General features: G+C 34.5%; 1 protein-coding gene across 1 annotated transcript in view; it reads right to left on the minus strand.

Moving 5' to 3' along the window:
* ATF6 (activating transcription factor 6) overlaps positions 1 to 12,534 on the minus strand; it is a 185,037-nt gene that overhangs the window by 90,074 nt on the left and 82,429 nt on the right. Inside the window, exon 13 of the mRNA XM_033960683.1 lies at positions 3,338 to 3,402. Coding sequence (XP_033816574.1) covers positions 3,338 to 3,402 — 65 coding nt within the window. The remainder of the gene's footprint in view (positions 1 to 3,337; positions 3,403 to 12,534) is intronic.

Here is a 12,534-nt window from a genome sequence, read left to right on the forward strand (position 1 = left end):
TTTCTGAATATGATTAAATATTTAGTTTATTAGATAAGAATTATCATACGATATATTTGATGGCATATAGAAGGAAAGGGATGGGAGGGAAGGGATTAAATTTTATGTATTAAAGGTTAATTGGATAAGAAATTCAAGTGGTGTATACAATTTTAATATGTCAATTAATTATACACTTGATGTAAGATGTAAAATGAATAAAGAATTAGACATGGGGCATCCTGAGAGATAGTTTAGGAATCAGCTGTAGGCTTCGCTGTCTTCCTGTGACTTTCTTTTTATATAATAATAATAATAACAGTTTATATACCGCAGGACCGTGAAGTTCTATGCGGTTTACAATGATTAAAAGGTGTTACAAAATGAGTACAATTAACAAAGTTAAAAGCTAGAGATTAACAGCTCTACAGATCAGTTATTTGTGGAATAAGATTGTACAGGTCAGTTACCTAAGTACTTCAGGAACAGATATGTTTTTAGGTGTTTCCTAAATTCCCCATGAGTAGTAGGCATAAGCAATTGTTCCAGATCTTTACCCCATAATGCTGCCTGATATGAAATATTACTTCCTTACAAACTATTTTCAAGACAGTGACGAGTAAAGGAAAGGGAAGAGTCTTTCAGAAGCCACTTTGCCCTGCCTCAGTTTAAATTTTTTTTGTTGGGAGAGAAGTAGTGTACCTGGTGGTATTGGGGCAACTGCCGGACCACCTCCCATCAACACTGACTAGTGACAACATCTCAAGTGGATGGACTTGTATAAAAGAAAATGTGGCCTGCAGCATCTGGCTACAGAGATAAGCCCAAAGGGACACACCGGGCCACTTTGGAGACCAGGCAGGGCAAGACAGCTTCCGACACTGGAGTCTTAGTGAGATTAAACTTTAGCAAAGGTATTTGGCCTTTTTTTTTCTGCTTTGTTCACTAAATGTAAAATTCATGGTAGAACTCCTTTTCTATTCAACATTGCAGTTGTGGCTTCTATGTCTGTAAATCAATGTTCATCTGTCAGAGTCTTTTCTATGGACAAATCTCGTCAAATAATAACAAACTTTTATTTATATTAATAACATACAATTGGAAGAATTATGACAGATTAAATTACAATTTTTGGTGGAATTCAGTTTGCCATATATATAAGATGGAGCGTACCTTTGCAACACAAAAAGGATATATTGATAAGTTTAAGAAGATTTGGGGACCATTGACAGATTTTTGCAATGATTGATATAATTTTTCCCATAATAAGATACTTGATAAAGGGGTGGGGGGTTGATTTATTCTCTTTATCACAAAAAAATATAAATAAATTATCATAATATGTGTTATATTGTATGCAACTATCAAAATAAGGGAAGGGAAAGGGATTATAATTGAATAATAGTTGATATAATTATTAAATATTATATGATGTCTAAATTATAGTAAGGGCTATATAATGATATGTTGTATTTACAGTAAGTTATGGAAATATCAAGTGTATACTTAATGCAATTGTATGAATTTTTATGATACACTTGTTGTTATATGAAAAATGAATTAAAAAAAAAAAAAAAGAGAGAGAACAACTAAGCAAAAAAAAAAAAAAAAAGGAATAAGCTGTCATGTACTTTATGCCTTTCATTGTTTCCGAGTTTAAGAAAAAATTGAAAACATATTTGTACAAGCATATTGTTTACGAGAAAGCTGCTTTCTGGCTATGGATTCAGTGCAGAATGCCAGGTGCTATAGTTTGTTTGTTGATTTTATTTTGAAAGTTTTATTAGTACCCACTTAGTTAGTAGACAGGCTATTAAAAAATAATAAAATAATAAACTCTACTTCACCAGAGATTGCATCAAAAACATCTGTTATTGAACTAGCTGAATTTTTTAAGATAATGGTTGAAAAAATAACTGAATTAGACTTGAGTATGGGAAAAAATAATTGAACGTCAAAGGTCGAAACCCAGATCTTGAGAGATACGCTGAGAGATTGGAAAAACTGGGACTCTTTTCCCTAGAAAAGAGAAGATTAAGAGGGGATATGATAGAGACTTACAAGATCATGAAGGGCATAGAGAGAGTAGAGAGGGACAGATTCTTTAAACTTTCAGAAAATAAAAAAACAAGAGGGCATTCGGAAAAGTTGAAAGGGGACAGATTCAAAACTAATGCTAGGAAGTTCTTCTTTATACAACGTGTGGTGGACACCTAGAATACAATTCCAGAGGAAGTTATAGGGCAGAGTACAGTACTGGGGTTTAAGAAAGGTTTGGACAAATTCCTGCTGGAAAAGGGGATAGAGGGGTATAGATAGAAATTTACTGCACAGGTCCTGGACCTGTTGGGCCGCCGCGTGAGCGGACTGCTGGGCGCGATGGACCTCGGGTCTGACCCAGCGGAGGCATTTCTTATGTTCTTATGTTCTTGATTTTGCAAGGAGTTTGCAGTTATGCCATTAAAAATGACTTAGTGCTTCGTCAAAGGATAAGAGGCAACGGAGAATCAAGCTAAATCAAAAAAAAATCTGCATTTTCTTTTCAGTTTTCCTACCTGTTGCTTGCTATCAGTGGAATTTTGCTTAGGAAATTATAGCCTCAGCCAATCAGGGCCTTAGGCCCCGCCCCCTACATCACATGATTACAGACTCGTTGTGGGAGGCATTGAGCACTCCTGCTCCGTTAAAGGTATGGGGGTGGGGAGGGGACCAGGAACGGGTTGTCCGGTGGGTGGCAGGAGGGAGTCGGCCTCCCTTTTGCCATTTGAGGTTTTGTTGTTTTTTTTGGGGGGGTGTAAGGAGTGAGACCAATGGGAGGAGGGAGTGGGAACCCTCCTGCCATAATTTTAAAGAGCTGAGGCAGAGGCGGGGCACATTTTTGGGGGAGGGTTTGGGGAGGGAGGAGGGGACGGGGCACATGTCAGGAGAGGGAGGGGGTTTAATTAATTTATTTATTTATTTTTTTTAATCGGGCTGATATTTTGAGTGTGTAACACATACAAAATATCTGCCCGATTAAAATTTTTTTTAAAAAGCTGGCAGAAGCCCTGACAGCAGTGACAAGAGGCTGCTTCTCTTGTCACTACTATCAGGGCCCTCTCCGACTCAATCAGCGATCCGTGCAGTCGGATGTGGGGCATGCCTACGATTGCCCTCATTTGCATGAAGATGGTTGGTGAATCGGTCGGCCTGCCCCAGTCGCCCACGGATCGGAAGGTTAGTGAATCTAGGCCTAAGTCCTACAGTCTTACTATCAGAGAAGTTATATCAAAAGTAGAAAAGCTGGGGTAAATGTAGTCAAAACACACAAAGTATGCTTGCATAAAAACGGATATGAAAGCAAACTAAAATGACTTACTTTGTGCTGGTGTCTGCATATTGGACTGTCATAAGCTGAGAATCTTCATTCTTTCTACGAAACTTCTACAAAGAGGAGAAAAAGACCACATTATAAAGAAGAAGAAAGAATAAACCCTCATTTCCAGAGAAGAATAACCAATTTATGCTGTGTTCCCAGACATATTTCCAACACTACATAACACAGCTAAAGCTACAGTATGTTCTTGCCACAAAGAGCTTATAATATAAGATAGAACATAGAGAGGTTAAGTGATTTGTCCCATAACTCCTTGTTCACACCACTGCCTAGCATTACCCTTCAAAATCCTGGTGGTGGGGGGGGGGGGGGACGACAACACAGTAATGACATGGGCTGTTATAGCACTGTATTCCAGCTTTTGAGCAGAGCTTAAAGACAGAACCTCCCTCCCACCCCAATACTAATTGTGTTCAGTTGCTTGGAAGTATATTTCTAGATATTCTTTTCTATGCTTTGCATTTTCTGGTTGCACCTTTACCTTGGTGCTACGTGCAAATGAGTTTATTATATTATAGGAATTCACAATGATTGAAAAAGCATAAGCAGCAAGTTGTCTACCAATTGATGTCTGCTGTTGCTTGGGACAATGAGGAGATTCCACTATTGGGGGACCAGGTGCTGCCACCATCAAGGAAAGATGTATCTGATTTTAAATATTTCTGACGTGTTATGTTAAAAGTACTTTCTTTTTCAAATTCTATTCTTATAGATTCATAATTTCATTTTTTTCCACTTTCTATCCTCCACTCTCTAACAAGAACCTGCTTCTCTAAGCCTCCCTCTCCATTACTTGTAATGTCTAGAATATTCCTTCCTCACAGCTCTATTTCAGCATGCCCTCCTCTGAACTTTACCTACTATAGTTTCTCATCTCATTTGATCCACACCTTCCCACTCACCTTGTCTTTCTAGTCTTCCTGTAGTATTCTTTTTTTTTTTTTTTTTAATTCTTTATTCATTTTAAAAAACTTTCATCAAGTGTACAATAATCATAATAAACACAATGAATCAATGCATATCTTATCATTATAATCTAAACATATAGATGTAACCCTCTCCCCACCCTCCCTCAAAACCCTTCATTCATGTAACGAAACCTATCTTTGTATCCCTCCCCCCTCCTATTATTATATGATGTCTGACTAATAGGAAAATGACATTTAATCATGACAAAAAGACGCTAATGGCTCCCATATTTTAATAAAATTATTATGGGGGGGCGTGGCTTGGACGCGAACGATGACGGTTGGATGAAGAAAGAGCTCCTGTATAAACAAGCTTAATTTCAGAAAAACTACAAAAAAAAAACGTTCTTAATGATATAATAAATTGGAGTTTACCTTTTTGATTAGGTGGGAGAGACATTTGAAGGGGAAAATCGGGAGAAAGAAGTGCCGTTTTCATTTGTTTTCTGGGAAGTGAGGTGTGGAGGGCTGAATCCGTCTCAACGGCATAAACAGCAAAATCGGGTCCCCCAGGCAGAGGCGGCAAGATCAGATCCCCACTGACAGAGCCGGCAAGATCGGGTCCCCGCTGGCAGAGGCGGCAAGATCGGGTCCCGCTGACAGAGCCGGCAAGATCGGGTCCCCGCTGGCAGAGGCGGTAAGATCGGGTCCCTCAGGCAGAGGCAGCAAGATTGACCTTTAATCGTTGCCAGGGAGGGCTGGTCCGGGACGCCGTGTGGCCAGGGAGGTTTTCCTTCCCCTCCTCTTTAGCAAGATCAAAGCTCTCTGGCGTATAGCAAGAGGAAAGATTTCCCGAAGGTGGGGGTTTGCAGACGGTTGCTCGGTGCACCACGACCGCGGCCATCTTAGATCGGGAAAAAAAAAAAAAATTTTACAAAGTCTGGGTCTGCCGGTGAGCTGCCTAGTGACAAAGATAAGTTTTTTTTTTCTGAAATGCCTGATGCCTGTTTAAACTAGGGAAATGGGCTGCTTTGAAATAGCTGTCCTCTGCTGGAAATGAGGAGAAGTCTGCAGTGAAAGCTACTTGGCAATGGTTTTTTTTTTTTAACTATTTCCTTGCTGCTAACTTCAAAAATAAACTGTGAAGGATCAGTATAAAGGTTAATCTCTGCTGCTGTAATTCAAGAGATTCAGATATAAGAGACTGTAGGTTTTTGGGCTCTGAGGAAGGACAAATAAAAGGATTGGTAATTTCTTTGACCTGAAGAAAAAAAAAAAAAAAAGTGACATTGAGGCAGTTGAGAGTCACTGAAATACATATATATGCACATTGAAAGATTAAAGTAAATATATTGGATGGAATATTGCTCTCCTCGGTGAAAGCTGCGATTGGGCTTGTAAGAAGAGAGCTAGAAAAGAAGGCTGCAAAATTTTTTCAGGCTAGATGCCAACAACGAGTCTGCAATAGAGCCTAAGACAAATAACTGACAGTTGCTTTAAGAATACTGAAAAAAAAAAAAAAAGGCGTGGCTTGGACGAATGGTTGGATAAACGAATAGCTCCTTATATGCAAATATATTAAAAAGTCTTACTACCAAATATTTTAAAGAAACTAAAATATATATTGAAATATGACTTCAACTAAACAAAATAAAGCTGACTTAGGAGCTGGAACATCAGGAAGCAATAAGAGGTCGAAACCTGAGCCAGGTACACCCTCTAAAATCCCATTACCAACAGAAAAAAATCTGGATGTTATGGAAGAACTAAGACAAATAAAAGAAATTGTCTTAGATAGTAACAAAAAACTACAAAAAGCAATGGAAGATGCTGCAATCTTAACTAAAAGAGTGGACATTACAGAAAATAGAATTTCAACATTAGAAGATATTACAGAACAATTAAATACAGACATGAATCACAGCAAAATCATATGGAAAGAAATAACAGAGATAAAAAAAAATCTTGAAGACAGCCGGAATCGTGAAAGACGGAATAATTTAAGAATAATCGGATTACCTGAAGGAGTGGAAAAGAATGATCCGATTGCATTTCTTGAAAAATTTCTACCTAAAATACTACCATTGAAATTTAAAACGGAACTGGAAATTGAAAGAGCTCATAGGATTCCAACACAAAGAAATAACACTCAAACAGGTCCAAGAACCTTAATTTTCAAACTTTTAAGACACCAACAAGCAATTGAAATATGCCAATTAGCCAAGGAAATCAAAAATCTTAAATGCCAAGATTCAAAAATATACATTGTCCCGGACTTTGCAAAAGAAACAGCAACAAGAAGAAAACAATTCTTAGACATGAGACCACAACTAAGATCTCTAGGAGCTAGATTTGGGCTCCTGTACCCGTCAATTATGAAGGTTACCGTTGCTAACAAAACGCAAAACTTTACAGATCCAAAAAAACTACAGGAATTTATAAATCAACTGGAGCAACCTATGACAATCTAAAGAACAATTAATGGGTTCATACTAAAGACTATTGACGGTTAAAGATAGATCAAAACGGAAAGCAATGGAAAAAGAACACACAAGGATCGAATTAAAGACTTAAACAACTTGCAACATTCTCCATGGAAAACAAGAAAACTGAAAAATACAAAAATTCTAGAATTCTATTCAGAATACATAGAATAAACTTAAAGACAGGAACATAAATGATTTGAAACACATCTCCGAACTCAAATGATGACGAAGAAAGTTTCTTCAACAAACTTAAAAATGTATTGATTGAATCCGAAATTTTGAAAGCGGAGTAATAGTGAGAAAGAAAATCATCCTACAATCACAAAGAAGATTATAAAAAAAAAAAAAAAAATGAAGTGATTGGTTTGTTGTATGTCCGGTTGAAGGTGGTACTTCAGGTTTAATTTTGCGTTTCAGATACATTAAAATACATTTCAAATAAGAAATGTATGAAAAAAATAAATCTGAAACGCAAATTTTATGTTCTTTTATTTATTAAGTTTAATTTAGTATCCACAATAGTTCAACCTGGGAATCCTCTATGGGAGATAAAAGAAGAGTTTTTGGCACAGGACTTCACTCTTGTCTGCACAGGCCTCAGATACTTCAAAATTATAGATGTCTATAGAGTATGCTATTGAGATAGAACTTATAAGAACACTGATGGGAAGGTTAGCTCCTCTTAATTGACAACTCTCTCGTGAATCATAAGAAAATAATGAATATAAGAGATGAGAGGATTCCTGTGCTGTAGACTCTTGTTACAGTTCTGAGGAAAGAGGCTAAATTGGAAAGCTTTTTAAAGTAAAAATAATATACCACCTGAAAAGAAATGAATAGTAATTGAAATGTTCTTAGATATAATTGATTTAAAATAATCATTCTTATGGATTTAAAGATATACAAATACAGAAAATAATCTTTCAATACATAAGAATGAAAAACTTTTTACTTATTCTTATAATTAATAATAAAATAAAAGAAAATATACAAAAATAGAAAAAAAAAAAAAAATGGTAGTACTTTAGATAATTATTAATAGCTTGTGGGAGTTATCTAAATCTAACCTCAACCTGCGTATCCAAGTTTTCGTAATTAATAAGGGGGGGAAGGGAGGGATAAAAGGGATGGGAGGGAATAAAAGGGAAATATATAAGGAAATCATGGGAATAAAGGAAAAAAGAGAAATGAAATACTTAAAACATTGGGAAAATATACATAATTTAATACCTGAGAATTTAAAAATAAATGGATATTAAAATTATGTCTTTAAATGTTAACGGTCTTAATCATATGATAAAAAGGAAAAAAGCACTATCATTTTTAAAAAGGCAAGATGCAGATATATGTCTTATACAAGAGACCCACCTCTCACATATAGAATCTAAAAAGCTAGAAGGAGGCTGGGTCAAACAGTGTTTTTTCTCACCAGCTATAGGGAAAAAGGCAGGTGTTGCTATTTTAATTAATAAAAAATGCTCTGCTTCATTTAAACTAAAAGCTTCAGATATTCATGGAAGATGGATAATGGTGGAAATGAATATGGGAAATACTACCATGACGTTAATCAATATATACGCCCCTAATTCGAACCAAAATGAATTCTTTAAAACTCTTCAACAACTGATCATACCACTGGCTACTTCAAACCTTATAGTAGCAGGGGACTTCAATGCTGTAATGGATCCTTTATTAGATAAAAACCCAAGTAGAGTTATGAAATCTATGGGACTAGATAATTTGATTCAATCTTGTGATTTAATAGATATATGGAGAATACTTCATTTTAATGGTCGGGAATTTTCTTTCTGTTCTCACGTTCACAATTCTTTTTCAAGAATAGATTATATCTTTACTTCAAAACATCTTGCACATCAAGTGACACAAGCAGCCATTGATCCAATTATTCTATCTGACCATGGTGGAGTGTGGATCAAAATTAAAACTACAGATCAAAATAATAACAGACCAATTTGGAAAATAGATAATACAATGTTGGTTGACAAAAATTTTTGTGAAAATCTTCTAACAAAAATGAAAGAATTTTTTCAAATAAATGATAATGATGATATTAACAAAGAAACTTTATGGGATGCCTTTAAGGCAACAATTAGAGGACAAATAATTTCTTATTCGGCTTTTCTAAAAAAACAAATTAAAAAACAATTTTTGATCTTAGAAAAAGAGATTAAAAATTTAGAATCAAAACTTATAGAAAAATGGGAATATTCTATTCAACAAGAATTATTAAAATTAAAAGGTAAATATAATGAGATCTCATCTAAGATGATTAGGAAAGATTTATTTTCTCAACAAACATTGTACTATGGTAATTCAAACAAATCAGGAAGAATATTGGCAAACTATCTTAAAGCGAAAAAAAGAAAAACAAAATTAATAGCAATAAAAGATGAAAATGGAAATATATATACACAAATTGAACCTATTTTAAAACAATTCTTAAAATTCTATAAATCTCTTTATTCTTCCGAAAATTATCTAAATAAAGAAAAAGATGGTTTTGAATTTTTAAAAATGTTAGAGGGTCCAAAAATTCCTGAACATATAAAACGAAGTTTGGAAGAACCAATATCACTAAAAGAATTAGGAACAGCTTTGGAGTCCCTTAGAGTTGGATCCGCTCCAGGTGGTGATGGATATACAGTGGAATTTTATAAAACATTTCAAAACTTTTTATTACCCTATTTATTAAATCTTTATCAATATCAACTCAATAAAGGTTGTATTAAAGGCACTATAGCAGAATCTTTGACTATTGTTTTGCCAAAGTCCAATAAAGATCCCACTTTGGTATCAAACTATAGACCAATATCTTTAATAAATGTAGATGGAAAATTATTAGCAAAAATACTTGCGCTAAGATTAGCTAAAGCTCTCCCCCATATAATAGGTATGCATCAAACAGGATTCGTTGCTCAAAGACATTCATCTCATAATACCAGATTAACATTCCATATGTTATATTTAACAAAGAAAATGAATGAACCTACTTTTGCAATTTCATTAGATGCAGAAAAGGCCTTTGATAGAGTAGAATGGCCTTTTATGTATCAAGCAATGGAATGGTTTGGTATAGGTCCTGGATTTATACAAATGATACAAACAATGTATAGCTCCCCTTCTGCTAGACTATATATTAATAATACGTTTTCAGAAAAATTTAATCTACAGAGAGGAGTTAGACAAGGATGTCCCTTATCCCCTTTGCTGTTTGATATTGTTTTAGAACCCTTAATATTAGCTATCCAACAAGCTAAGGAGATACAGGGTATACCTCATTCAGATAAAGAATATAAGATATCTGCTTACGCAGATGATTTATTACTATATCTGAAGAATCCAGAATCCACCATTCCACATCTACTTGAATTGATTGAGAAATTTGGAAATTTTTCAGGATATAAAATTAATTGGAATAAATCAGAAATTCTTCCACTAAATATACATTGTACAAAAGGTTTATTTGATACATTCCCTTTTGTTTGGAAGGAAGAATATATCAAATACCTTGGAATTTTGATAACAAAAACAGTAGATGAAACAATGAAAATTAATGAAAAATGCTTACTACAAAAAGTAATAGAAATGTGTGAGCAATGGAATCCTTTGCATTTATCTTGGTGGGGAAGAGTACAAACTGTAAAAATGATGATTTTACCGGTAGTGTGTTACCAAATGGGGATGATACCAGTTTTCTTTCAAGATTCGTTTTATACAAAAATAAATAGGACTTTGACAAAATTTATATGGCTTAATAAAAAACCAAGAATTGCTCTAGCGTCATTACAAAAACCAATTAAAGAGGGAGGGGTAAATTTTCCCAACTTTTATAGGTATCATCAAGCCTATATCTTACGTCATGGTATGTATTGGATCCTCCCAGAACCTACAGATAATATTCCAGACTGGTTTTGGCTAGAATGGAGGCTTATGTTTCCATTACGTCTTAATCATGTAATTAGTATCAAAATGCCAAGGTTATACAAAGATCATAAAATATTTATGGATACCTGGAAAACTCTAAAATACATAAGTAATCTTACTCAAATTCCAATTAGTAAATCAACCAACCAAACTATATGGCTAAACCCCAAGATCAAAATTGGCGGTTTTAAAGTCATCTGGAAACATTGGATGATAGCAGGCATTCGCACTTTGGATGATGTAATTAAAAATGATAAATTGCTGGAGTTTTCACAATTGCAACAAAAATTTGGTCTCAATAAAACACAATATTTTAAATGGTTGCAATTGAAGCAATCTATTCAGAAAGGGTTCCCTGAATGGAAAGATCTCGTTAAATATCACAGTTTGGAATTCTTATGTTTCCAGATGGACTCAATAGGTCACAAAGCCGCACAGTGGTATAAATTAATATCCGGATATATAAATAAAAAACCAAAAAATGGTCTTAGAGACATTTGGAGCATTGAGATAAAACACCAAATTAGTGCATCTCAATGGCCACGACTTTGGTCTTGGAGGTTAAAATGTACGGTGTCAGCATCTATGAGACAAACTTGGTTTTTTCTTCTTCATAGAGCTTTTTGGACCCCTACTCGTTTACAAAAAATAGATAGTTCAAGATCTAATAGATGCTGGCACTGTCATATTGAAATTGGGACATTAGATCATCTTTTATTCTTTTGTCCATTTATCCTATCATTCTGGAAATCAATTTGGCCCCAAATTAACAGAATGTTAGAAAATCCAGTAGCCTTGACATATGATACTATATTATTTGGAACAACTATGAGAGCAAAAAGCCAAATTTCATCCAGTAATAACAAACTTTTATTTATTTTAACTGGAATTGCAATACAACAAATTACATTCAATTGGAAACAACATGATAGATTGAACTATATGTTCTGGTGGAATTCGGTATGCCACATATATAAAATGGAACTCGCTATTGCAACACACAAAGGATACATGAATAAATTTAAAAAAATATGGGGACCATTAACCGATTTTTGTAAAGAAGGATAATTTTTCCCATAAATAACACTGGAAACATCTGAAGACCGTTAACATGATTTCTCTAATGAACTTTTCCCATGATAAGATAATTGTTAAGAGGGAAATGGGGTGGGTTTTTCAATTTTGATTATTACATACTAAATTAATATTTAAAAAATGTACAATAAAATTGATTTATGTATTATTGGTTGGGAAGGAGGGTGGGACAGGGGATTATTATATTAATGTTATACTTGATATTAATATATGAGTTAGTCAAGTGTGTATTTAAGTTTCTATTGAGTTTATTTGTAACACTTGTTGTAACACAAAAAAATGAATAAAGATTTTAAAACAAAATAAAATTATTATAATTTCCATTTTGTGTCGCTATTGATCTTTTCATTCTATATATGTGGCACAATGAATTCCACCAAAAATTAAAGTTTAACCTAGTATAATTTTTCCAGTTATTAGTAATATGTTGGATGGCAACTCCAGTCATGATCATTAAAAGTTTATTATTACTCGATGATATCTGACTCTTTTTTCTCATACACATCCCAAATATCACAATATCATAAGATAACGCTACATGGTTTTCCAATAAATAAAGTAGTATTCTACTCCCCTCTTACGTGACTTCTCTTTCCCAGCTCTTGCTAGAGTCAAATTCCTGACACACCTCAAGCCACCATTTCCATGCTTCCCTTCAATTGCTATCTTCTTCACCACTACCACACAATGTCCCTTGCTTTTGAGGGAGAGAGAGAGAGAGAGTAAAGAGAAGACAGAGAGAGAA

The sequence above is a fragment of the Geotrypetes seraphini genome, chromosome 10, assembly GCF_902459505.1.
Source record: "Geotrypetes seraphini chromosome 10, aGeoSer1.1, whole genome shotgun sequence".
NCBI lineage: Eukaryota > Metazoa > Chordata > Amphibia > Gymnophiona > Dermophiidae > Geotrypetes > Geotrypetes seraphini.